The sequence below is a fragment of the Eretmochelys imbricata genome, chromosome 22 (genome assembly GCF_965152235.1).
Source record: "Eretmochelys imbricata isolate rEreImb1 chromosome 22, rEreImb1.hap1, whole genome shotgun sequence".
Taxonomy (NCBI): Eukaryota; Metazoa; Chordata; order Testudines; family Cheloniidae; genus Eretmochelys; species Eretmochelys imbricata.
In genome coordinates, this window is record NC_135593.1 from 10,669,440 (window position 1) to 10,691,763 (window position 22,324).

Genomic DNA, 22,324 nt, shown 5'->3' on the forward strand with positions numbered 1-22,324 from the left:
CCCGCCTCCTGGCCAAGGGACTGCTCTCCCGCGTCCTGTTACTCTCCCCATCTCACTGGGAGATCATTCAGGGGCAGCTGTGCATCTCCATGGTTTTAGTTTAGGGTCCACCCAGGCCTGGGATCAAAGCCCACATGGTAATAGGCTCCCTGCCTCCTCCCACTCCCCATCCAACGCTTCAGGACATGGATTGCGCGGCATTTATTCTCCATCCCCAGTGATCCCTCCTCCCCTACCACCACCGTGCAGCTCCGTGCACCACATGCAAGAAACAGACACTGCACCTCCAGCTCCCTGCTGCTTCAAGGGGCCAATTGGCAGGGCATTTAAGGAGATGCAATAGCTTCTCACCCCAGGGCTTTGCACACCTGCCACAGTCACCAGAGCACAGGGACGACCCCTTCTGCGCCTCACCCCCTTCCCCCACCAGGATAGCCAGCTGCTGCTACATCTCCAACACGTTTCCCCGTCCTGATCTGCCTTGTGAGATCGCAACCCTCCTTAGGTCCCAGAAGCCATAGGAGGCTACAGGGGACTATGAGATGGTGAAGGGATGCAGCACAAGCCCCTAGGAAGCCAGTGATGGGCAAACGGGCTGCACAGGGCAGAGATCCCCATGGGAAGCAGGCCTATGGAACCACCCACGGGGACACCTCACTGCCTGCTCTCCCTTTCCCCTTCCCCTCAGGTAAGTCGGGGGGGTGGGGGGGGGAGAAGAGAGAGATAGCTCAGTGGTTTCAGCATGGGCCTGCTAAACCCAGGGTTGAGAGTTCAATCCTTGAGGGGGCCCATTTAGGGATCTGGGGCAAAAAAAATTGGGGACTAGATGATCTCCTGAGGTCCCTTCCAACCCTGATATTCTATGAAGTCGCTCCACAGGGTCAGGCCAGTCTCCTTGCTTAAATTTGTTAGTCTCTAAGGTTCTACAAGTACTCCTTTTCTTTTTGTGAATACAGACTAACACGGCTGCTACTCTGAAACCTGCTTACTCAATTCTCCTCCGCTCACCCGCTTTACAGAGGTGCTGAGCTCCCCCAGCCCCCAGATACACCAGCAGCAGGGGCCTGGTGTTGAGAACCTCTGGCTCTCTCAACAGCTTGGACACTGGCCTTACACCTTGGGGACCTCTGGATCCAGTACCTCCTGACTCAGTCCCGCCCCACTCACCCAACTCATTCTCATTCTCCCCCCCCCGAGGGGTGTCCCCTGGAACCAAACCACCAGTGGGACAGGGCAAGACGCAGTGGAAGGACTAGTTCCCCTTGCTGCAGAGAGGAAATGGGTGGCAGCAGCTTCCTCCAGTGAGGACACCAAGCAAGGCTCCTGTCCCCAAAAGCAGCAGCCCAGGCTCTCTGCTGTTCCCAGGGAGCAGCAGCGCCTGCCCTTAGTTTTGCTGCCTTGGCTCCTTCCATCCCACACAGCCCAGCTGGCTTCCCGATGCTGCTGCTTAATTAAAGCCAGCCGCATGGAAAGAATGGAATGAAAGGGAGAGGGGGAGAGTGTCTTTCCTGGAAGGGGGCAGACAGGAGACAGTCCTGTGCCAAACAGCCAGCTCTCACTGCGCTCCTCACACACAGTCAGCATGCTGGGGAACAGAGCAGAGGAATGCCGCCCTCCCCGGATGGCGGGGGGGTGGAGGATGTGCTTCAGGGCCGGAAGACACAGCATGCATCTGCCTCAGCCTACGGCAGGTTGGTCGCTCCGGGTGAAGATGCTGAAGCCCCAAGCCCAGCGGAAGGGCCACGGAAGCCCCATCCCCTCTCAGCACAGGAGCCCATGGCTCGGAGACTCACCTGCATACTCTGGGTCCACATGGGGAGGGTAAAACCCAAACTTGATGAAGATGGGAATGGGGACTCCGAATTTGAACCACTCCACCACATAGGGAGGGGGCTGCCCGGTCAGCGGATGGATCACGTCGCATCCCAGGATCACGCTCTCGCCAGCACGAGCGGTCACAAACTCGGGTTCCTCCCTTGAGCCGTGGGCAGCTAGGAGAAAAACAAAACAAAAAACGAGCTGGGCAAAGTCAGTGGCTTTTATTGCAAGCAGCCCCTCTCCTCACTCCTGCAGGTACACATGCCGACTCTTTCACAGGGCACACGAGAGCTTGGGTACCAGCAGTTGGGCCTGGTTAGGAAACGGAGACACTCCCTCTAGCAGCTGAGCTCCCTACCGCCACGCTGGGGTGTTGAGCAAAGGAGCATGCCCCGACCGTGCAGCAAGTCGCCCACAGCGCCATGCTAACGAAGGGCGCACGGCCAGGCTCTGAAGGGCAGCAAGCCGGCAGCACAGTGCCCCCTGATGTTAGCCGAAGACTAGGAGCAGACCAGGGCAGCAGGGCCACGTGGAGGAAAGCCAGCAGACTGAGAAGGATATCCCACTCCACAGGCCTCTGTTGAGGCTCGCCATGGCGCCGGGGATGGATCGTGCTGGCCTCTCCGTCAGCAGTTTGAGAACGGGAAACACTATACAAACCTAGAGAGTCACAGCATCCAAAGGGCAACATGTTCCCAGTAAGCTCCTCCACCCTGCTGGGGAACAGCAGCTACCGCAACCAACACACAACTCCGGTCCCCTCAGCACGTGGAGACTCCCTCCAAGGGGACGTTCCTCTCAAGCTCCCACATGCGGGTGCCCCTGCCTCCCCGTTCTGGAAGAAGAGGAGGGGGAGGTGCGGGCAGGAAATGCACAGCTCTTCGATCCGCTCTGCATTGCTGAATAATCTCTTCAGGGACGCCTCTCCTCCCTTCGGCAGGGGAGACATCCAGTCGCCCCGCCAGCCAGTTATCGCAAGGCGCTACGAGCCCCTGGAACGGGCCTTTCGAAAGGGGAAAGAGCCGACGCCACCCAGGCTCAGCCCAGCAGGCGGTGACAGCGTCATTAAAACAGCTGCTCAGTTAACTGGATGCCTGACACATCCAGCCCCAGACCCTGGGCCAGCCCTGCCCTTCACCCCGAGCCTCTGGCCACCCAGCCTGCCACAGGCATCTCCCCAGAACAGGACACCTATCCCATAGCTCCTCATCCCCCTCCCATGTCCGTACCCCACTAACCTGCACCAGCCGTATCACCCCCTCCCGAAGACCAGAGCTAGCCCCCACCGTCCAAACAGGCATCTTCCATCTCCCCCCAAGCATGCTGCCAGCCCCTTCCCCACACGCTACCGGGAGCCTGCAGCTAGCCCATTTCCCCTTGCGAACACAGGACTCTCCCCAGGCTTAGCAGGATTGGGTCAGGTCAGGTCACTGCAGGAGAGAAAGACCCACGTGCTGCAGAGAATGGTGCTGCAGCTGCAGCAGGTGACATTCTTTCCTTTGAGTCAGCTCTGACCCCAAAGCCTAGGGGGTGCTAGTTTGCTGACGACGCACCCTTTCAGATCAGTCCTACAACCAAAGGCCCATTGTGCCACTGAGGTTCTGGCCAACTTCTACCAGGGGTAACTAACCCCTCTGCAATTTCAATGTTGAACAGCTATGTTCACCCCAGGGCAGCTTATGTTTCAAGGCCAGGTAAAAGCAAGCCCTGGCACTCTTCATTCATAGAGCTCAGAGTGTGTTACAAAGGTCAGCATCCTTCGCCCCAATTCCCAGATGGGGAAACTGAGGCACAGAACGACACCGGGACTTCCTCGCAGTCACCCAGCAGGCAGTGGCAGAGCCCGAAACAGAAGCCACATCTCCGGAGTCCAAGTCCAGTGCTTTATCCACTAGGCCACACTGCCTCCCCTACATGGCTCCGCCGGGCTTTGCACAATCTCAGGGATAATGCAGTGGTTTGTGGTTCCCCTTGGAGTATATATGGCAAGCTATTAGTCGGTACAGGATTTGCGAGAAAAGTGCAGGGCTCACAGCAGCTTGCTGTGGCATACCCGCTCCTCCCCTTCTCCATCCTTTGAGCCAGCTTCAGAGAAGAGGCGAACCAGCTGTTCTCCTACAAGGGCTGGGAGGTGGGTGGGAGCCCACGCAGTCCCACCCTGCACAGGCCCATTCAAGGGGTCTCTCCACAGCAGGAGCTGTGCCGTAAGGCCTGTGGGTACCATACTCATGGCACACAGGGCCAGCCTCTGCTGCCAGCCAGCCCAGCTCAGCGTGACAACGGCAAGGAGAGAGCGTTAAAACCCTTGGCAACCCAGAAATCCCACCAGCTTCACCCCACCAGCCTCCGCACAATCTTACCAAGTCAGGGCCGGAGCAGCTGTTAGCAGCCCCCTGCCGCTCCTACACCATGCCCCACAGCACCCCCTGCCGGGAGCGGCTAGCTTTGCTGTTCCTCTGAGCGCCTTGCGGCGGCCAAAGCATCCGTTACAGGGGAACGCTGCGAGCTCCCCCAAAACTAGCGCTCCTATAAAAGGTGTCGGCAAAGCAAGGCTGGGGCTTAAAAAGCCGTCAGCCACATCACCACCCGCGTCCTGCCCCACTCCCTGCACAGACGCCGGCTGGAAGAGGCTGGGGGCTGGAGTTGCTGTGCACTCCCCAGGGGCAGGGGAGCAGCGGTTTTTAAAAGCTCCTTTCAGCCAGCTCCTGCCTGGATCCTGCAGAAGCCAGAGCCTGGGGAATCAGGGAAGCGGCTCCGTGGGCCTGCGGCTTCGGGTATCGGAGCTTTCATAGCGTGAAAAGGCTCCTTTCCGCAGGCAGCCGGGAAGCGGCTCAGGCTGCCGCTACCTCCACCCGCGAAGAATCTTCGTTCTTCAGGGAGGCATGTTCCCAGATCCTTCGCTCTGCTCTTCAGGGCCAGCTTTGATTGGCCAATAGTGACATCACTGTTTTTCCACAACAGGAGAGTAAGATCCCTGGTTATTTTTGGCTCGGACACAAACGTAAGCCAGCAAACGGCCCCCACGGGCCCCTCGGGCAGGCCGATAATCAAAGTCCCTTTGGGGACGCAGGAGCCAGGTGGCTCTGGCACCTGCTGGGATCGCGTAGGCAGCAGCCAGAGACTCGCTCCTCTGCAAGCCGCACCAGTGCAGGGAAAAAACATGCACCAGCCTGATAGCACAGGGCCACCAGCCAGGCGCGGAGCACCCCGGCCCAGGCACGGGAATGGGCGAAGGCTATGGTGTCTGTGGCCGGAGGAGGAGCGTGCCCGGGGTGACGTGGAACAGGGAGAAGGGTGGCAGAGGGGTGGTTGGGGTGCAGGTGTATTAGGAGGGACCTGGGGACAATAGAAGGGTTTACGCTGGGTGTGGTCGCATGCGCAGAGGAGTAGGCCGGGCACCTGGCACGTGGGCACGGAGGGGCTCTCTCTCTCGCCTGGGAGTGTAACTGATCACTCGGGTCATGCATGCAGGCACACGCCACCAGGAAGCAGGGGCACGTCTAAAAGCAGAGGGGAGCCACGCAGCAAGGAGCTGCAGCCTTCTCCACCACCATCATCCCACCCCCGGCCTTCACACCACCTGTACAGGATTTGTTTGCACCTTGCTGGGCCTCGTTATCGCTGCATTTCTAATGAGGCCAAGGCTTTCGCACCTCATCAGCTGATGGGGTGACTTCAGCTGCCACCCCACCCCTGAAATCTGCAATGCTCTGAGGGACTGGCCTCCATCCTCTCCCACTCCAGTGCCCTGGGGCCATTTCCTTGTGTGCTACTATCCTCTCCTCCCACAATGCAACCACCCCATGCTACAGGGACCAAAGCCATGGCTTGCTAGCCACAGGCCAGCTCCAGATGCACCCCCGTAGCTCTGGAGTGACTCCTGCTTTCAGATGCCGCAGCAGGCTCCGCACAGCGTAGCGGAGATACAGCACAGCCGCAGCAGCAGCGAGAGGGAGGGGCTGGGGTCTGCACAGGGCATTTGAAGGCCAAACCGTTCCTCATGCCTCAGCCGGCATCTGAGATCAAACTGCCCAGGAGCCTGGTCCGAGCCAGCAGGAGAAATCATGGGGTTTGCCCGGAGATCCCCCAACCACCTGCCTAGCTCCCCAGTAGGACCATCTCCCCCCCGCCCATCAAAATGTGACCGCAGCTACCAGATTCAAACCGATGCTGGTGAGGGTGCCTTGTGGGAGCCCGAGTTGGGACAAAGGAAGGAGGGGCAGGCTCCCCTGCTAGTCACAGCAGCCCTCCTGGATGAGGGTCCAATCTCGCACTCCTGCTAATCTCCTTTAACTCCTGGGGCGGGAGTCAGGGAAGAGGGTGCATGACTGGCTGAGCAAGGGCTGCAGCATTTGGGTGACTTCACAGCCACCCCAGTCTGGGGACAGAGGGTGTTAGCCCTTCTGCCCCACAGGAAGATCTGCAAGACCTCTTTACCATGCCCCCAAGTCTCAGGGTACCAAGGACTTGCATCCATCCAGCCCCCTGCCCAACAGGGAGCGAGCAGGTTCCCACGCCCTCGCCAGCCCAGTGCTCCCCGACTAGCAGCTTGTGCAGTGCAGAAGCTCGGAGCCCATCCAAGCCTTCGCCGGTATGCAGCAGCTGCAGTGTCTCCCTAACACACAGCTGGAGCCCTGCCAACGCATGTAGGACTTAATGCACCTTGGCACAGTCCCCAGCTCTCTTCTCTCCAGTCAGCACCAGGCCCTCCATTCACCTGAGCAGCATTCAGATTTCCACGCGGCCGGCAAGAGCAGTGGAAGGGCAAGGGGAGGGGCTGGCTGGCGAACAGGGAACGACACACCACCATATGCACTGGCAGCGCCAGTTGGTCCCGTACTGCCGCCTGTGCCCTCCAACCCAGGAGCACTGGTGGGATGAGTGTGCCAGGCCTCAGCCATACCATCCCAAAGGGTCTGGGCAGCGTGAGTGAAAGATCAACCGAAGAGGGCTTCGATATTTGCCTTACACGCCTCAGACATGGCCTCAGTGCAAGAGCCCCCTGCAGTCCGTGGGAGTGGATGGTGCTCAGCACCTCACAGGATCGGGCCAGGAGACCCAGAGGCTGCCTCACTGGAGGGAGAAAGCACAGCAAGGGCCCCAGAAACCCAGCAGTAGCGGCTCTTGGTACTGACGCAGCACCAGCTCCCTTCTCCCCCCATTCCAGCAGTTTCCTCCGCCAGCTCCAGCTTCTCGCCCTGAATTTTAATCTCCGTCTGGTCCAATAATGCTCGTTTTCTGCCCCCACACACGCTGCCAAGCAAACAGCCCCCTCAGCCAGGGACGCCGTGTGCTGGGAGCAGTGACGGTTCTCAGCACCTGCCTCCAGTAGCTCACGCCTGGGGAAGCGAAACCCGGCTTGCGGGGCTCCGCCGACAGCAGACCCCTGCTCCCAACCCAGCGTGGGGATGCTGGAGGGCTGCTCCCATGGCAAGAGGAAACAGAGCAACGGGGGGAAGGCTGCGAGACTAGGAAGTGCCTTGAACCCCACCAGCAAGAGGCAGGAGCTGGGCTGGCCCAGCCTGGCCTGGAAGGGACACCAGGAAAGGCATGGTGGAGGGGGAGGAAGAGCAATGCAGTTAGAGAGGCAGCCTTGCAGAGTAGCACAGGGCCCAGTCCTTCCTCAGCGAAGGCCAAGCAGACCCAATGACGGTGCCCATCCTAGGGAGCTTGGTCATTGGCATCACCAGGCCAGGGGACTGCCTGGCACTGGGTGTGGGCCAGGAGAGCCCTGCTGAGCCAATGCTCCCAGCTTGGCTGTAGAGCAAGCCCCTTGGTAGCCCAGCACAGCGTCGCCTGCTCCTCTCCAGGTCTGAAGATTCTGCTCCCACTTTTCGGGATCGGGGCGCGTGAGCGCAGGTCCCATTCACAACGAGTCTCTCCCCGTGGCTGCTGAACCTGTTTCAGAGCCAGATTCCAACCAGCTCACACACTTTGGCCAGCTGCAGGGGGAAGGGACCAACACCAGCCAGCTGCAAACTGTACCTTACCCCACGCCAGCAGATGCGGTCCCCACAGGGCTACAGCGCTCAAGGGGAGTGAAAGGAAGGCACCAGCTACAGAGCTCACATGGACTGCCACAGCGTTAGCTGATCCCAAGAATAGCCGCAACCTCAGTCGTAAGCTACAGCAGGACCCACGCTCCCATCCTCCCCAGCCGAGGGTACGTACGCACAGCCAACAGTGTGCAGGCTTCAGCATGGGGAACACAAGCCCGGCACGGACCCTGGGAAGGTGCTTGGCACACTAGCCCCCTCGGAGACCCACGCTGCACTGTCTTCACCACTATTGTTACCTGCTCTCGCTGGATTCAAGCTCGCTCAAACAGGCAAGCCCATGGGCAGCTTTTGCTCGGCTGACATGCCCTCAGACCCCTTCCGGTACGGCCCTCCGCCGGCTGAAGTCCTCGTCCTTCAGGCAGCAGCAGCTCAAGCTTCATCCACACTGAGGCACTCTGCTCCACCCATCCAGACCCGGAGGGACTCTCTCAAAGGACAATCACGTTTGAATGTGGCTGTGAAGAACTGAGCTAGCCAACAAAGCCCACTTTGTGGTCAGTGCAGAGCATAGCACGTTGTGTCAGCCATTTACACTCCAGCAAGAGCACAGCACACAACCCCCTCCCACCGCCACCCACCTAACGCTGGGATCCTGGGTTCGGTGCTGACTCGAGGGAAGACCACCACGTAAAGGATGACCTGTGCTACTTCCTGCCACAGCCGGTGGGTTCCCATCTGACTACCATCCAGGCCTGATGCTGCTTAGCCGAGATCTGATGAGAGCACAGCCCACGCTGCTCTGATGGCAAGGGACCAAAGGCAGAGGAGCTCCCAGCCCACCACCTGGCTCCAGCTGGGAATGAGCGAGTCTCGACTGGAAGCAGATCCCCAGTGCCATGTCAGGCCAGACAGCGGATTGATCCCCACCGTGGCCATTCACAGCCAGCCTCCGGGTTTCTGGGCATGATTACCAACTTTAATTTGCTCTCGACTGGATTGTATTTCACGGCCCTTCCTCCCAGGAAGTCGGTAATTCAATCTTCAAGCTTCTCAGCACAAAAGGGAAAAAATATAGCAGCAGCAGCAGCTCCTGCCCGGCCTGGGGGAGAGGAAAGAACAGGCAAAAGCTACCCACAGGATGGATCCCCGACAGCACGGTACCACCTTTTCCCCACTGCCCTGCCTAGGGGATCGGTCGAGAGAGGACGGGGGCCACGGGCTGGAGCAGCGACGTGATCCTTAACACTATTCCTTACAGTGCCTCCTGCCGAGTGAGTTTGGGGCTGCAGGAGCAGGAAGCTCTCTACACTGGCACGCACAGCCTCGCGTTCAGGATAACGCCAGCCCTGAAGCGTCAAATCTTTGCGTTCAGGGCCTGCTGAATCGCCGGGACAGGACAGCCCATTCTCCGAGGCAGCTTCAAAGAGGCTTTTACAGAAGAGACACAAAAATAGTACAGGGCGCGTTATCTTTGAGGCCCGATACAAAGGGTCCAATGACGTCTGGAAGGAAGCCATTGAGCCCCCGGCCCTGCAGGCATCCCTTCTTTGCACTGAGGATGGCCAGGAGAATAACGAGCCATTTAATGTATAGCCCTCACCACTTTAACACCATCCTCTCTAGCACTTCGCAGCATGGAGGCCTCTGAGCACATGCGGGGAGGGGAGGAGAAGGAAGCAAGGGAACATAGTACACATCTCAGGAAGGGACTCCTGGCCCTCTGGGGAAGACCCAGGGTACTGGCGACCCTCATCGCCCCCCTTCTCTCTACACTTGTGCCAGTGACCTCCCATGCTCTGGCTGTTGGTGGCAACGCTCGCAGTTCTGCGGTTCCCTCTCCAGCCTGCGGCCATCTCCCCAATGTCTCCTCAGGGGTGCCCCGCTGCTTCCTCAAAACATGCACAGCAAACGCAGATCCCCTCTGCCCACCTCACCCCTTCCCCTGCCACCGCCACCATCCTCCTGGGTTCACGGCTGTCTGGGACCCCTCCCTTTCCTCACCCCTCACAGGCAGGATCCTCCCCTTCCTTCCTAGCTCACCCCCCCGCAGAGCCAACAAGTGTCTCATGGCCCGATGCCAGGGGCTAGATGGCATGGCATCTCCAAGCTTTCTCTCTGGACCCTCCCCTCTCCCATCTACCCAGCATCCAGCAGGTAATGTAGACTTCCTCCTCCACTGCTCTGACCATGTCCCCGCCCAACCCTTGCTCCTCAAGTCTCTCCACTGGCTCCCTGTCACGGAGAACCAAGTGAAGTTGAGGGGTTTGAGACCAGCCCCCAATGCTCCTCACTTCACTCCCTCCCTCCCATTCTCACCTCCCTGCGCCTGGAAGGGTCTGTCTTCTTCACGCAACTCCTCCGAAGCCCTCCCCCAGCACTCCATCCCACCCCTTGGATTCCCCCTCTTGCCTCAGTCCCTTCTCAAAACCACCAGCATTCAATCAGCTTCACTCTCTCTGTAAGGCGCCGTATGTTACGCTGCACTGCTTGAACCCCCTTGCTTGGCCCATCTTCATCATCTCACACTGCCTTAGCCTGCGAACTCAGAGGCAGGACGCGTGTCTTGGTCTCTCTGACGGGCTAGGCAAAGCCAGGGCACTGTATTGATCAGCGATGGGATTTGGAAAGTGTTCGGGGGATCACTGGGGGGAAAGGGGATTCATGAGCATCAGCCATTGACCTGTGCCCAGAAGCTAAGGCGATTGAAGAGTTCTCTTCGACAGAAGTCCCTGCCGGCCACCTCCACACGACAATCCATCTCTGAAGATCACCGTCCCCTCCTTCAGCCCCAGGCAAAGACTCAGCCTGATTTCCCAAGTTCTAGAAGCAACACTGCTTCACCAGGAGCTGCAGGTGCTCAGGCTTTCAGGAAATGAGGCCATGAGGGGGCTAAGACCAAGGGGTATAATCAAAGTCATCCACATAACAAGGCAGGTGGACAGCTAAGAAGTGATGGAACAAATCCCTGCAGAAGACTCTGGGACCTACAATTCTTCCATGAGGTGGTAGCAGCTAAGTTGGAGGGGACAGACTGCCTCATCCCCTTTTCTGTGTGGAAAGATGAGCAGAACAGACAAGAACTGTCCCACGCAGAGGTAAATGCTCCATTTTCCTCCCTCCCTTCTAACTGGCCTGGCAATAAGCCCTTTCCCGGCAGCATGGCCAAAGCGAGGGACCAATCAGGAGAGCGCTAGGGAGAAGCCAATGTTAGCTGGACAAAGATTCACAGCCCACCCGCTGGCAGCAGAGGGGGTTAACTTCAGCTCCCAGAAGCAGCTCATTAACAAGAGGGGAATGGGAGTGTGTATGTGAACGGAGAAACTGCAACACAAAGTGCGAAGCTGAGAATGGATGAGTGAACACACAGGAACGGGAGAACCAACAGGGCAAATGGAGAGAGAGAGAAGGAAGGAACAGATGAGTGTGGGGAGAGAGAACAAATGAACAAGAAAAGGAATGCACAAGGGAGCCTGAGCAAGAGAAAGATGTGCATGGGTGCACACGGGTGTTTCAAAAACATCTCCATTTCAAACGGAGCCAGGACCAAGTGACAAGGGGCCCAGCTCTAAGCCGTTTCCTGGGATAAGGCCATTTGGAACTGAATGCATCCCTTAAAGACTGCAACAAACAGGGATGCATTGGAACCAAATGAATCGCGAGCTGGGTTTGAAATCCCTCTCCCTCTTTCCAAGACTAGAGAGGAAAGTCCAGGCAGGTCAGAGCCGCCTGCACACCCTGATGGGCCGGGTCCTCTCCCACCTCCAGGGCCCATGGATCAGCAGGATCCACTACACACACCTGCAACTTTACCCTCACGGGTTGCCACGTGCTTCATGCCCACTACCACCTAAAGAGGCTTGGCACAGAGGAAGTGGGCAGCATGCATATGCCTTGCAGTAGCCTCTGGAATGGAAGTGCTGAGATGTAAGTGAAGGAAAATAGGTCAGTTTCTGGCAGCTTGCAGTGCCAGTATCTAATCGAAAAGCCAGTGGGGTAACCACATGCATGGCTAGGCTTCACCTCCACCTGAGGAAAGCTGTCTGCCATCCATTACAATTACAAGCACCCAGTTCTTGTGGGGATCCCTGCTCTCACCCCCCAGCCCTGCCCTTCACTCTGGATTCCCTCTCCTGCTCAGTTCACATACCTGGCTAGATGCCCTCGTCTCTCTAGCAAGTTTCATTCTGCCTGCACATTAGTGGCCTTGGCCCAGAATTACCCTTCCAGTCTAGTAACTTCCCCTCCCCGAGGGAGGGTGAGGAGCACAGGGCTCAAAATCTCGCAAAAGATGCCTGCATCCCATACCCGTGCAGCAGGGAAGAGGGACAAGGGGAAAGCTAACTGCACCTCCAACCCAAGGGGTATATTTGGGGACAGTCCCATTCAGTTACACACATTCAGGATACCTTCAGGCATTTAACTGCATCTGTGATCTGGCAAAAGAGATCATGGAAATGGGACAACATACTCAAACGCAGAGGGTTCTTCAGTAACTGACAGATCAGGGTGGGGTCACATTTTATAGGTACCTGTTGAGTCTACAAAATATGCACGCACACCCATGGTGCACTCCAAAAACTTGCCATTTACACCACAGCACTATAGATATGAGTGTGACTGGTGCTGGAGAGATCAGCGTCACCAGCTCCCAGAGTTTTACAAGTTTCGCAATATTGCGTGTTCTTCTTAAAAGCCCCAGCTCCTGAAGGCATGCGATCAGGTGAGAATTTCAGCTTTCATTTACAAAGTAGGTTTCCGGCCCTCGCGTTTGTGAAGAAAAGCTTGAGCGCATGACCCATGTGGGACCTAAAGATTTAAAAGCAGGAGGGCAAATGAAAAGAATCCCAAAGGTATTATTTAAAACATTTCATAATTTCTGTGGTTTGACACGTGATTTTTGAATGCTTACGATTGGCCATATGGAGAGATACAGAAGAGATCTCAGTACTAAAAAGCCCCACCCAACTCAACGAATCGCATGCACAAGTACCACTCTGCAAGTGCCACTTTGCACGGGGGGGGGGGGGGGGGGGCAGAGAAATGAAGGGCTGGCACGTATGCAGGGCATGGGTAATCACATTTCAAAACGTGGCCCTGATGGAACTTCCATGCACAAACAGGCCCGGCTGCTCCTGGGCAGGGCAGTGTATACGCAATAGAAGTAACTCTACTCCTCTTTCTCTCCCCCCCCCCCCCCCCGACATATTCCATCCTCCCTCCTCCCCCTCACCTCTTTCACTGCATCTCGCTTCCATTCTGCAAGCCTATCAGCCAAAGGATGAGCGTGTCCTCTGCACTCTGCAGCCCATTTGGTTGAAATAGAAGCCAGCAGCAGGAGACAAGCACATCACGTATGAGGCAGGATCTTTCTAAGCGGACACTGTCTGTTGTAGGATCCATTCAAGTGTCAGAGGTGTTCTGATAGCTCTGTTAGCTGATTTCACCCCTGCATTGTGGATTCTCACTTCTGTGGGCATGGCAGGGTGAGAAAGGGCCTCTTGTTTGTTACAGCTCTGACATCTTCGACCCCACCATCCTGGTGGGCACATCTTCATGGCTCTGCTGCCCCGTCATGAGCCCCCCAAACACCCCCCCCACAATCATCCCCAGGACACAGAGTGGCCAGCGGGGATGTCCAACAGTCTGGATCAACACAGAACCATAGCTGTGGACTGCAGTGTGTCAAACCCTGAGCTGGGACACGACAGATGGAATAGTGGAGCAGAGCAAATGTAAGGTGACAGGTACTGCATTTGTGGCTGGGTCCATCAATCAGCGATGACAGGGAACGGCAGAACTAGGGTCTCTGAACATTTCATGGGGTTATTTCAGTCCATGTGTGAGGAGTGCCCCTCCCATGCTCCGTCGAGTCCTTCTAACAAGCTTTAGAACACAATACAACCATGCACACGCAGCTGTGGCAGTGTCTGAGTCCAGAGAGAACACGTGCAGCATACAGCAGCCCAAGTAGTCAGTCCCTTGGATTCTACTGCAAGCTCCTTCCAGGAGAACCTGGGCATCAGGATTCTTGGGGGCTACTTCAAGCTCTGAGGGGAAACATTGTTTTGTGGTTATGGGTTAGAGGGAACTGGGAGTCAGGACTCCTGGGTTCCATTTCTAGCTCTGCCACAGGCTCATTCTGCTCCTTTGGCCAACACACCCAACTTCTGTGACTCAGTTTCCCCGATCTCTAAAGTGGAGAGAACACCTGCCTCACAAATAGGAGTCAGTGAGTAAGGCTTCACCAGCGAGATCAGAGAGGAGACGCCCTACTGCCATATTTCCATACGCTCCCTAGCATATGGGCACATCTCCCATCACCCTGATCCAGTAGAGACATGTTGAGCATTGGAATCTCCTGCAGTCCCTCCACCTCCCCGTAAACTCCCTTCAGCTGACAGAAGGCAAGGCATGTGCACTCCGAGCTGCTGCGCCTTTCCCAGCAGAGCCACCCAGCTCATGACAAGTAGAAGACAGCCCGGTCAGCTCATCTGGATGCCTGAAGGCTTCAGATATTCAGAGCTGGGTTTCACTGCTTCACTTGGCCATCTCGCTCCCAGGGCTATCCCAATGGGTCAGAGCCATCGTGGCGCCCTCCCCCTTCACCAAGGGGCACAGCAGGAGTTCAATGGACATTTCCAACAGATTCTCCAACCCCCAGATCTTTCTAGGGTGCCAGATTCTGACTGCAGCACATGGGACTCCCGCTTGTGGGGGGAAAGAAAAGGAAGGGCAGCTCATTGGGCATGGTGCTGTTTTCAACCCTGCCATCCTCTCACTACTAATCCCATACGAATGCACCTTCTGAGCCTCTTCAAGAGTGCAAGGTTGGCAGGGGAGCGGGGTCCAGCATTTAGCGCAGGCGGGCTGGGAGTCAGGGTGCCTGGGTTCTGTGCCTGACTCCGGCAGGGCAGGGCGGGGTCAGAGTCTAGATCCCCAAGTCTCATTCCTGGTTCTGAGTGCAGAGATCCCTGACCTGCCCCCTCTTTGTGCTCAACGTCCCTCAGGAAAATGCAGATAACCCCAAACTCCCAGGGAGAAAGCGAAGCTGAGGGATTCTCAAACGGCCGGAGGGGCTTGGCTGGGGGACTCTTCACATCCATACCAGGAAACTGGTACACTCATCACGCACGCTGCCTACGGACCAGCATGGCACAGACACACAATCAGGTAAAATGAACCCTGGCCCTGCCCCAGGGCAGCCAAGCTTTCTCCCTGAAAGCACCCTATGGCAGATAATGGATGAGACACCAGTCCAGGGAAGCCAGAGAGGGGCAGCAGACAAACACCCGACCCTAGTCAGTTCTGCCTGAACGACGACGTGAGCCTTCCCTCCATCCCCCGGTACCAGTGCCCGCAGAGCTGCCTGCGCCCTTAATGCCCCGCTGGTGCCCCGGGACGCCGTGCAGCAGGAGGCTCCCGGGGCGCCCTGTGCACTGGAGCCATCTCTCCGCGCTCAGCCAGCACAATCGCAAGGTTCACTTTAGGTCACGGGAAAGCTCAGAGGACGCGAAAGCACCATCCCGCCGGAGAGCGATGTGCTCAGGGCCCCCTGACATCAACAAGTAATTAACGAGCTCAATGACCAACTCTGCCACTCCACAGGGCCAGCTGGGACTTGGACAACAAGCCTGAGAGATGTGCCTCCCTGCCAATCAGGGGCCAAGACACCAGTGACAGATGTGTCATCTCCCCCCCCACCACACATTCCACCACCAATCAGAGGCCTGGAAGCCTTGACCCTGCATGCACCTCCACCAATCAGCATAGAGGTACCGCTGTCCCATTTGGACCCGACCCTCCCCTCCACCCACAGCCAATCATAGCCCAGTTTCTGGAGAGTAGAGAGGAAAGATGCACAAGCCACAGCTGCGCCCTGCTACCCATCCCCAAGGCAGTGATGATGTATCCACCAGAGAGACACCCCGGGGTGGCAGGATCAGCCCAACCCAAAGCTTTCAGAGACCAGTAACAAAGAGGCCTTTTCTCACCCCGCAAAGCGGTGCGAGAATCTGCGGTGCAGAGATGAAATCTGCTTTGACAGATCCCATTCACAGCATCGAAGGCAGAATATTTCAGGGATCGGGGAACACAAGCCACTGGCATTTCATCAGGGGGAGGCACAAGAATGCAGGGAGGGAAGCAGGAGGATCTGCTCTAGGGAGAAACTAAGATGGCAAGGACCCCACCCTTGCTAACCAGGAGGGTGGCAGAGAGCTGGAGTCCATCCGCCTTCCTCCCAGATCACATCACTAGCGGAACATGACAGGAGCAAGTGGCTCGGCTTGAGCTGTGGGGGTTTGCTCAGCCCGTTGGAAACTGCACATGACAGAAAGCTGCAATTAGCTGCTCAGTCATCTAAAGAACTACTGAGGAAGCCAGTCTGACTCTGCAGAATGCTGGCTGTCTGCATTGCTGGTGGGGTATCTGTGTCGCTCTGAGAGGACCTGCCTCACTGACCCACCCCTCTGGCTGAATCCGTCACCCTGGATAACAGCCCCGCTAGTCCCAAAATCAAAGGTCTTCCCCCTCCCTCCTCACTTCTCCACCTCAGCTCAGCAGCAGCATCTGGGTTTGCAGCAAGATTCCTGCTTTTTAAACCCAATTTTCCAGATGGATTGGCTGAGACACACACAGGTCAAGTGACTTGCCTCAAGGTCACACAGCAGAAAAGGGAGAAGGAAGGAGGGGAGGACCTGGAGCAACCAGAGAGGACAGGTTAATGGTCTATGCATCAAGTTCAGAGTAACCAGGCTCCCTGAAGCTTCAGGTTCCAACCCCCCTTTCCTCCTTCAGAAGCAGAGAACCATATAGCAGAGGGGACCTGGCTTTCACTGGTGGTCCTGTAAAATAAATGCAACCATAGAGGAGACATGATCTAAGTTCCCCCAGCACCATCGGAGACTACAGGATCATGGAAGTGTCCTTAGGTCTTCCCATCCAGTGTGCTAGACAGCATTCATCCTCCACCCACCACCTCTTTCCAAAATGCTGTTTTGCGAGTCTCCACCACCATCCTCCAGGCCACATGAATGAGAAAAGGGGACTATAAAATCAAGACAATTCCTAGAGAAATAACTTTGGGTAAGCTGTAGTTGAGATTGCAACCATCAATTCTGGGGAAGTGGGAATCATTGCAGTAGGACAGAAGTGCCAGTTGAAATCAGGAACCCTTTGCACTAGGTGCGGTGTGTATTATACACACACTAAGAGCCCCTGCCCCCAAAAACTTGCAATCTAGGTAGGCAAGACAAAGGGTGGAATGAGAGGAGACTTAACCAAGGCTACACAGCTGGTCAGTGGCAGAGCCAGGGCCAGACGCCAGGTTTCCTGACTCCCCGTAGTGCCCTGCCCACTAAACTATGCTGCCTCTGCTGAGTTAAATGCAAAAGTTGTTAAAAATAAAATTCCCCCAGAAACCACGTGGCCAAATGCTGGAGTTTTTAGGTGTTCACCTATAGCTCTCACACACAGCCTTGAGATCAGAAGCCACTGGACACAGTACCCATCAGGACACCGGGGTTCATCTCCTTTCCTCATTTCAAGCAGCAGCCATGGTATCTTGGTTCTTCCTGGAGCAGCCTCCAAAGAACAGACCATGGTTACCTAGCATGCTCACAAAGACACTGTGCTAATATAGATGGATTAGCTTTGAGGGTTGGTTTGTGCTAGGGTCCTCAAGTGCTTTGCAGCTGGGAATTAAGCCACAGCAACCTGGTGAGGTTGGCATTATCCACACGTCACAGATGGGGAAACTGAGGCACGGAGAAGGGAGGTGACTTGCCCTAGGCCACAAAGCAGATCAGCGGCAGAGCCGAAGTAGAACCCAGAACGCCAGCCCCCATCTCATACATTAGTCCCAGACGCAACTCTCCCCTTAGGACCTAACTTGGCACCAGCCACAACCCGTGGCAGCCGCTCTCCTAGTTCAAGATGCACAAGATGGCAAAGGTCCATCCCCACATACCGGTGCCTCTCACCAGGGCAGCAGACAAGCGCATTCTTCTTCTGCCACAGGCTACCCACACCCTGGACCTCTCCTGTCTGACGCAAGTCACAGCACACTCCCACCCGCTACAACAGCGCAACGCAACACAACACAACGGCACAAAGCTGCCTGCTCTGAAGCATCAGTCCCAGTCTTCTCGCAGCGCTGACATTCCAGCACGCACGCGATGATCATTCTTCCCTCTGAATATGGGCACGGTGCCTTTAAGGGAGGCAGCGCTCCGCCCTGCTGGTGAGATGGTGCCGGCTGCCAAGCAGTTAGTTGGGTGCACGCAGGTCGGCCCTACAATCAGGAGTGCCAGGGGATTGCTGGAGTCCGGCAACCAAACCTGGCATGCACACAGAGCAGGAGACCCCCACGAGAGAGAAGCATGTACAGAAAAAGCATCCCTTGGGATTCGCCTCCAGGGCGGTGGGACACAAAGGAAGCACGCGCACGTTTGCCTAGGTGGCTGCCCCTAGAGTCGCTCGCACGTGCTCATTCACCAGCTGCCCCCACCCTTAAATTCAGCACTGATCAGCTGCGGCAGGAAAGTCGAGTGGAAACAACCCCCGGGGTCAGAGACTGCTTCAGATCCAGCCATCCCCAGCGAATCCAGCTGTCTGCATGCTGCACTCACACAAACCCTTCTCCCCACTCGGAGCGGGCCCCATCCCACAGCTCCACAGGGAGAGGGGGGTCGCCCTAGCGTCCAGCACAGCAGGATCCTAGGAAAATGAACCCCCAGTACCTGAGGAAACAGAGGAGCGGGCACGAGCAGGCCCAGCACAGCAGGTGCAAGTGGGGTGTGATGAAACCTATTGCCAAGCCAGAGCCCATCTGCCTCCTGCAAACGCCGGTAACCAGATGCTGGTGGTTTCCATTGCTAGTACATATGAAACCAGCTCATGTTTACAGCCATTCCAGACACGGCGATTTTACAACCCCAAAACTAATAACTCTGACACAAACACTTTCTACTCTGCCAGCTTAGACACCTGCTGGCGGCCCCCGCTTCAGCTCCCAACCTCTGCCAGCACGGGTGCTCCAGGCCGAGCAGCATACCCAGTCACGCACCCGCCTCCTCAATCCCTGGAGTTGTCAGAGCCCTGCCTCCTCTGGTCTCTCCCGGAGGGACTCCCCCAGGCGCAGAACCAAGCGCTGGGGCCATGGAGGGAGATAGGGCCTTCCTTTCTGTGATAGCTCTTTCACAGAGGATCACAAGGGGCATGACAGAGCCAGCAAGAGGCACAAGCTGCCCCTCCCCAATCAGCGAGATACTACCAGGCTGGGACTCCAGCAGAGACACGGGGGTTGGGCGATTACTTGCTCTTTGATTAGAGGCTGAGAAGTAATCAAGATAAATCAGATTAGTCTTTGCTCCCCTCCCCCGCACCCCTCAAGGTTGGGGAATTACTGGTTCCCACTGTCCCTGTGCTAGACATCAGAAGGGTGGAGGGAGGAAAAGATCCCCCAAGTCTCAGCCACTGAGCAAAGATTAAAAGATAGGTGGGAAAACAGCCTAACCTGCTCCAGCTCCCCCAAACCCCACGTTCCATCCAGAGGTTTCCTCTTCATGGCTGCAGCACAGAAGAGGAACAGGGGTTTCCCAGGACCCAGACCTCACAGGATGGGTTTTTCTACAACAGGCATCTAAGCCAAATCACCACCACCACAATCTGCCCTATTCCCAGTCTGACAGCCACCCACATGCCTCCCTCTCTTTCGGAGCCTTCAGATCCTGGGGACACACTAGGGGAAGGGAGAAAGCCATGTCCATAAAGCATACTCCCCCATTTATACTCAGTGCAAATCCCACTGCCAAGCCCTCCCACTCAACACGCTGCCAGGTGCATGGGCCCAGATGCCCAATCCCGGCAGATGGGTCCCAGTCCCAACGCTCCCATGAACACTCAGCAGGGTGTTGATATCCAAGGCATGGAACAACACAGAGTCCTCGGCATGCCATTTCCCAGCCCCCTGGACTTTAACTCACTGAAGACAAAGCGAGAGACGCTGCTGCAGCAGGGGCAGCCGGGACCTTCAGAGACCCCTGGGCTCAGAGTTCAGCATCACCTTCTGCAGCCTCTTTCAGTTGAGTTAAGCAGTCCCACCGGCGATGATCCCTGGAGCATAAGAGGAGCAACCTAGGGACAAAGCCAGAGTAGCTCCCGCAGACTGTTTAGAGAAACATCGGTGTTTCACTCCAAATCCTCAAGGATGGAGAAACCACCCCAACATTATCCTTACAGATGCCCTCCGCTTGCCTGTCCCTGACATATACGGCCTTATTCCAATGACAGCTACAGGAACACCACTGAACCCAGTAGAATCTCACCTCTGTGAAACTGGTGAGAGATCAGAGGCCTACAGAGCTCACCACTCCTTGTATTATTCCTTCTCCTATTCTGGGGAGTCCACCCTGTTACTAAAGCAATAGAAATGGCTAGGAGGCCCACACCAAAAGCTGGGCTGGGTTGGTGGGGTCACCAGGCCAGAGAGGTCCTTGCTGCCCTCGCTTCCCCTGGAGTCCCCAAGTTGTAGGAAGGAAGGAGCAGCGTGACACTAGGAGCCACTTTCAGTAGGGAAGGAGGCAAGAACCAACAGCTTTTAGCAAAGGCCTTAAATGATCCTTCCAGTCAGTCCCTGCTGGCTAAGCCCTGCAATCAGAGCTTCTGATCCAGGACAAGGGATGGAGAGCTCTCGGGTGGAGATCTGCTATGCCACATCATGGGGCTCCGCACTGGGAGGGGAGCAGCTCAGAGTCTTATCACCCAATGTTACCAGCCCAGGTCTTGAGTGATTGCACTGCAAGGGGCCACTTCTCCAGCCAGAGGGAGCTCCTGAGTGCGTCCCACAGGGATGAAGTGACAGTCTGCCTCAGGGCCATGCCATGACTGCCACAGGTCCTCCGCTACTCCTTGTTGAGCTGGGGATAAGGGATGGGATTCCCTGGAAAGGCAGGGGAGGGTCACCTTACGGAACAGGGATAATCACCAAATCTTGTAATTAACTAAGGCACACGATCAGGAGTCAGGGTCAGTCAGTGCTGATCCCAGCTCTGCGACTGGCTCACGACATGACTTCATGAAAGGCACGTCCCCACTCCATGCCTCAGTTTCCCCAGCTGAAACAAGGGGATAATGCTTTCTCCCCTCGTGCATGCTAGTCGGGTCTTTGAGAGCCTCAGACAGAAGGCACTGTAACAGGCAAAAGTGCTATTAGCCGTTAGGCTTCGGAGAGCCCAGCCCAACATCCCTGTCTCCTGTAGCCTGATTCTCTCCTCTTCCTGTGTGCAGGAGACAGAGAACACAAGGGAGACTCCACACACACCCACCTCCGCCCTGCAGCGAGACAGACGGACAGAGAAGGGCAGATGCCCCAAGTAGTCAAAGTGAAGACTCCCGGCTAGTGCTCACCAGAGCCCGGGCCAAGGGCAGGACCACAGAGCCAAGGTCGTCACAGCACAGCATCCTGCTGTCACCACGTGACTCCTCGGCGCCCGTTTCCTCAGCCGGGGTATGGAGGGGTGAGCAGAAGGCTGAGACTGCGCTGGATCAGTTCATTGACAGCTGGCCACCCCTCAAGACCCTGGGGAGGGCTGCGGCGGCCAGAAGCAGGCAGAGAAGAGGCAAAGACAGCAGCCAAGGCGACGCAGGGCTGCCCTTAAGAACTCCAATCAGCGACTTAGGACGGACACTTATCAAAGGGGATGCGAAGGGGACTCCAGAACAGTATCCGGTGCATGCCGTGACGAGACGTCAGCAGCTTTAGCAACAAGGAGTGCGCCCACGTGCCCATGGTTCCAGCAGCACGGCAGGGGGTGAGGCGAGGTTGTGGCGATGGAACAGCTCACCATTATCCCGATCCCAGCTTCCCCTGCCAGGAGGGGCTGCAGGGAACGGGGTGCAAGCTGCAAGCAGACCTGCAGCCGCTGCAGTACCAGCCTCTCCACGCTGGAACTGCGACAGGGACCAGCGAAAGAACTCTTCCAGCACGCACAGCTGTCGCGCCCACGTCTCCCAGCAGGGGTGCTGTAGAGCACGGTGGTAGAACACCCGGGGGGGGGGGGGGATTCTGACAGACCACCCATGCTGGTGCACTGCCACCCCCAGAGCATGCAGAGGCTAGAACCAACACTGCAGATTTCAGCACGAACTTAGCAAAGCCAAGTCATTGGGAGCCAAGGCTGCCACTGCCATGGTCACTCGCAGGCCATGCGGAGTTGGAGCCTTGGCTCCGAATGCCTTGGCTTTGGCCAGCTTGTCTCGTGCGCTGAAAGTTTTTTTGGTGCGTGTGGCTGCAGCGAAAGGACAGAGGAGAACCTTGGGCCATCTCCTCCCACCCATCACCAGCCTGGTGGAGACAACTTCTGGTTTCCAAATTCTATGGCACTAGAAGACTCCTCGCCATTCATTTATTTGCTGAAGAGCTGCAGAAACGCAAGATTGCGTGTCAGGCTCATGCAGAAAGCTGCCCAGCTCTGTCCTGCCTCAGACCCACAGGTTAAGGGTAAGAC

At 56.8% G+C, this 22,324-nt stretch overlaps 1 protein-coding gene across 1 annotated transcript in view; it reads right to left on the minus strand.

The window, feature by feature from the left end:
- The window catches only part of IGSF9B (immunoglobulin superfamily member 9B), a 68,265-nt gene extending 65,853 nt beyond the window's left edge, over positions 1-2,412 (minus strand). Inside the window, exons 1-2 of the mRNA XM_077839637.1 lie at positions 2,385-2,412; positions 1,794-1,991 (exon numbers count right to left, since the gene is read on the minus strand). Of these exons, the coding sequence (XP_077695763.1) occupies positions 1,794-1,991; positions 2,385-2,412 (226 nt within the window). The remainder of the gene's footprint in view (positions 1-1,793; positions 1,992-2,384) is intronic.
- Positions 2,413-22,324: the final 19,912 nt, after the last annotated feature.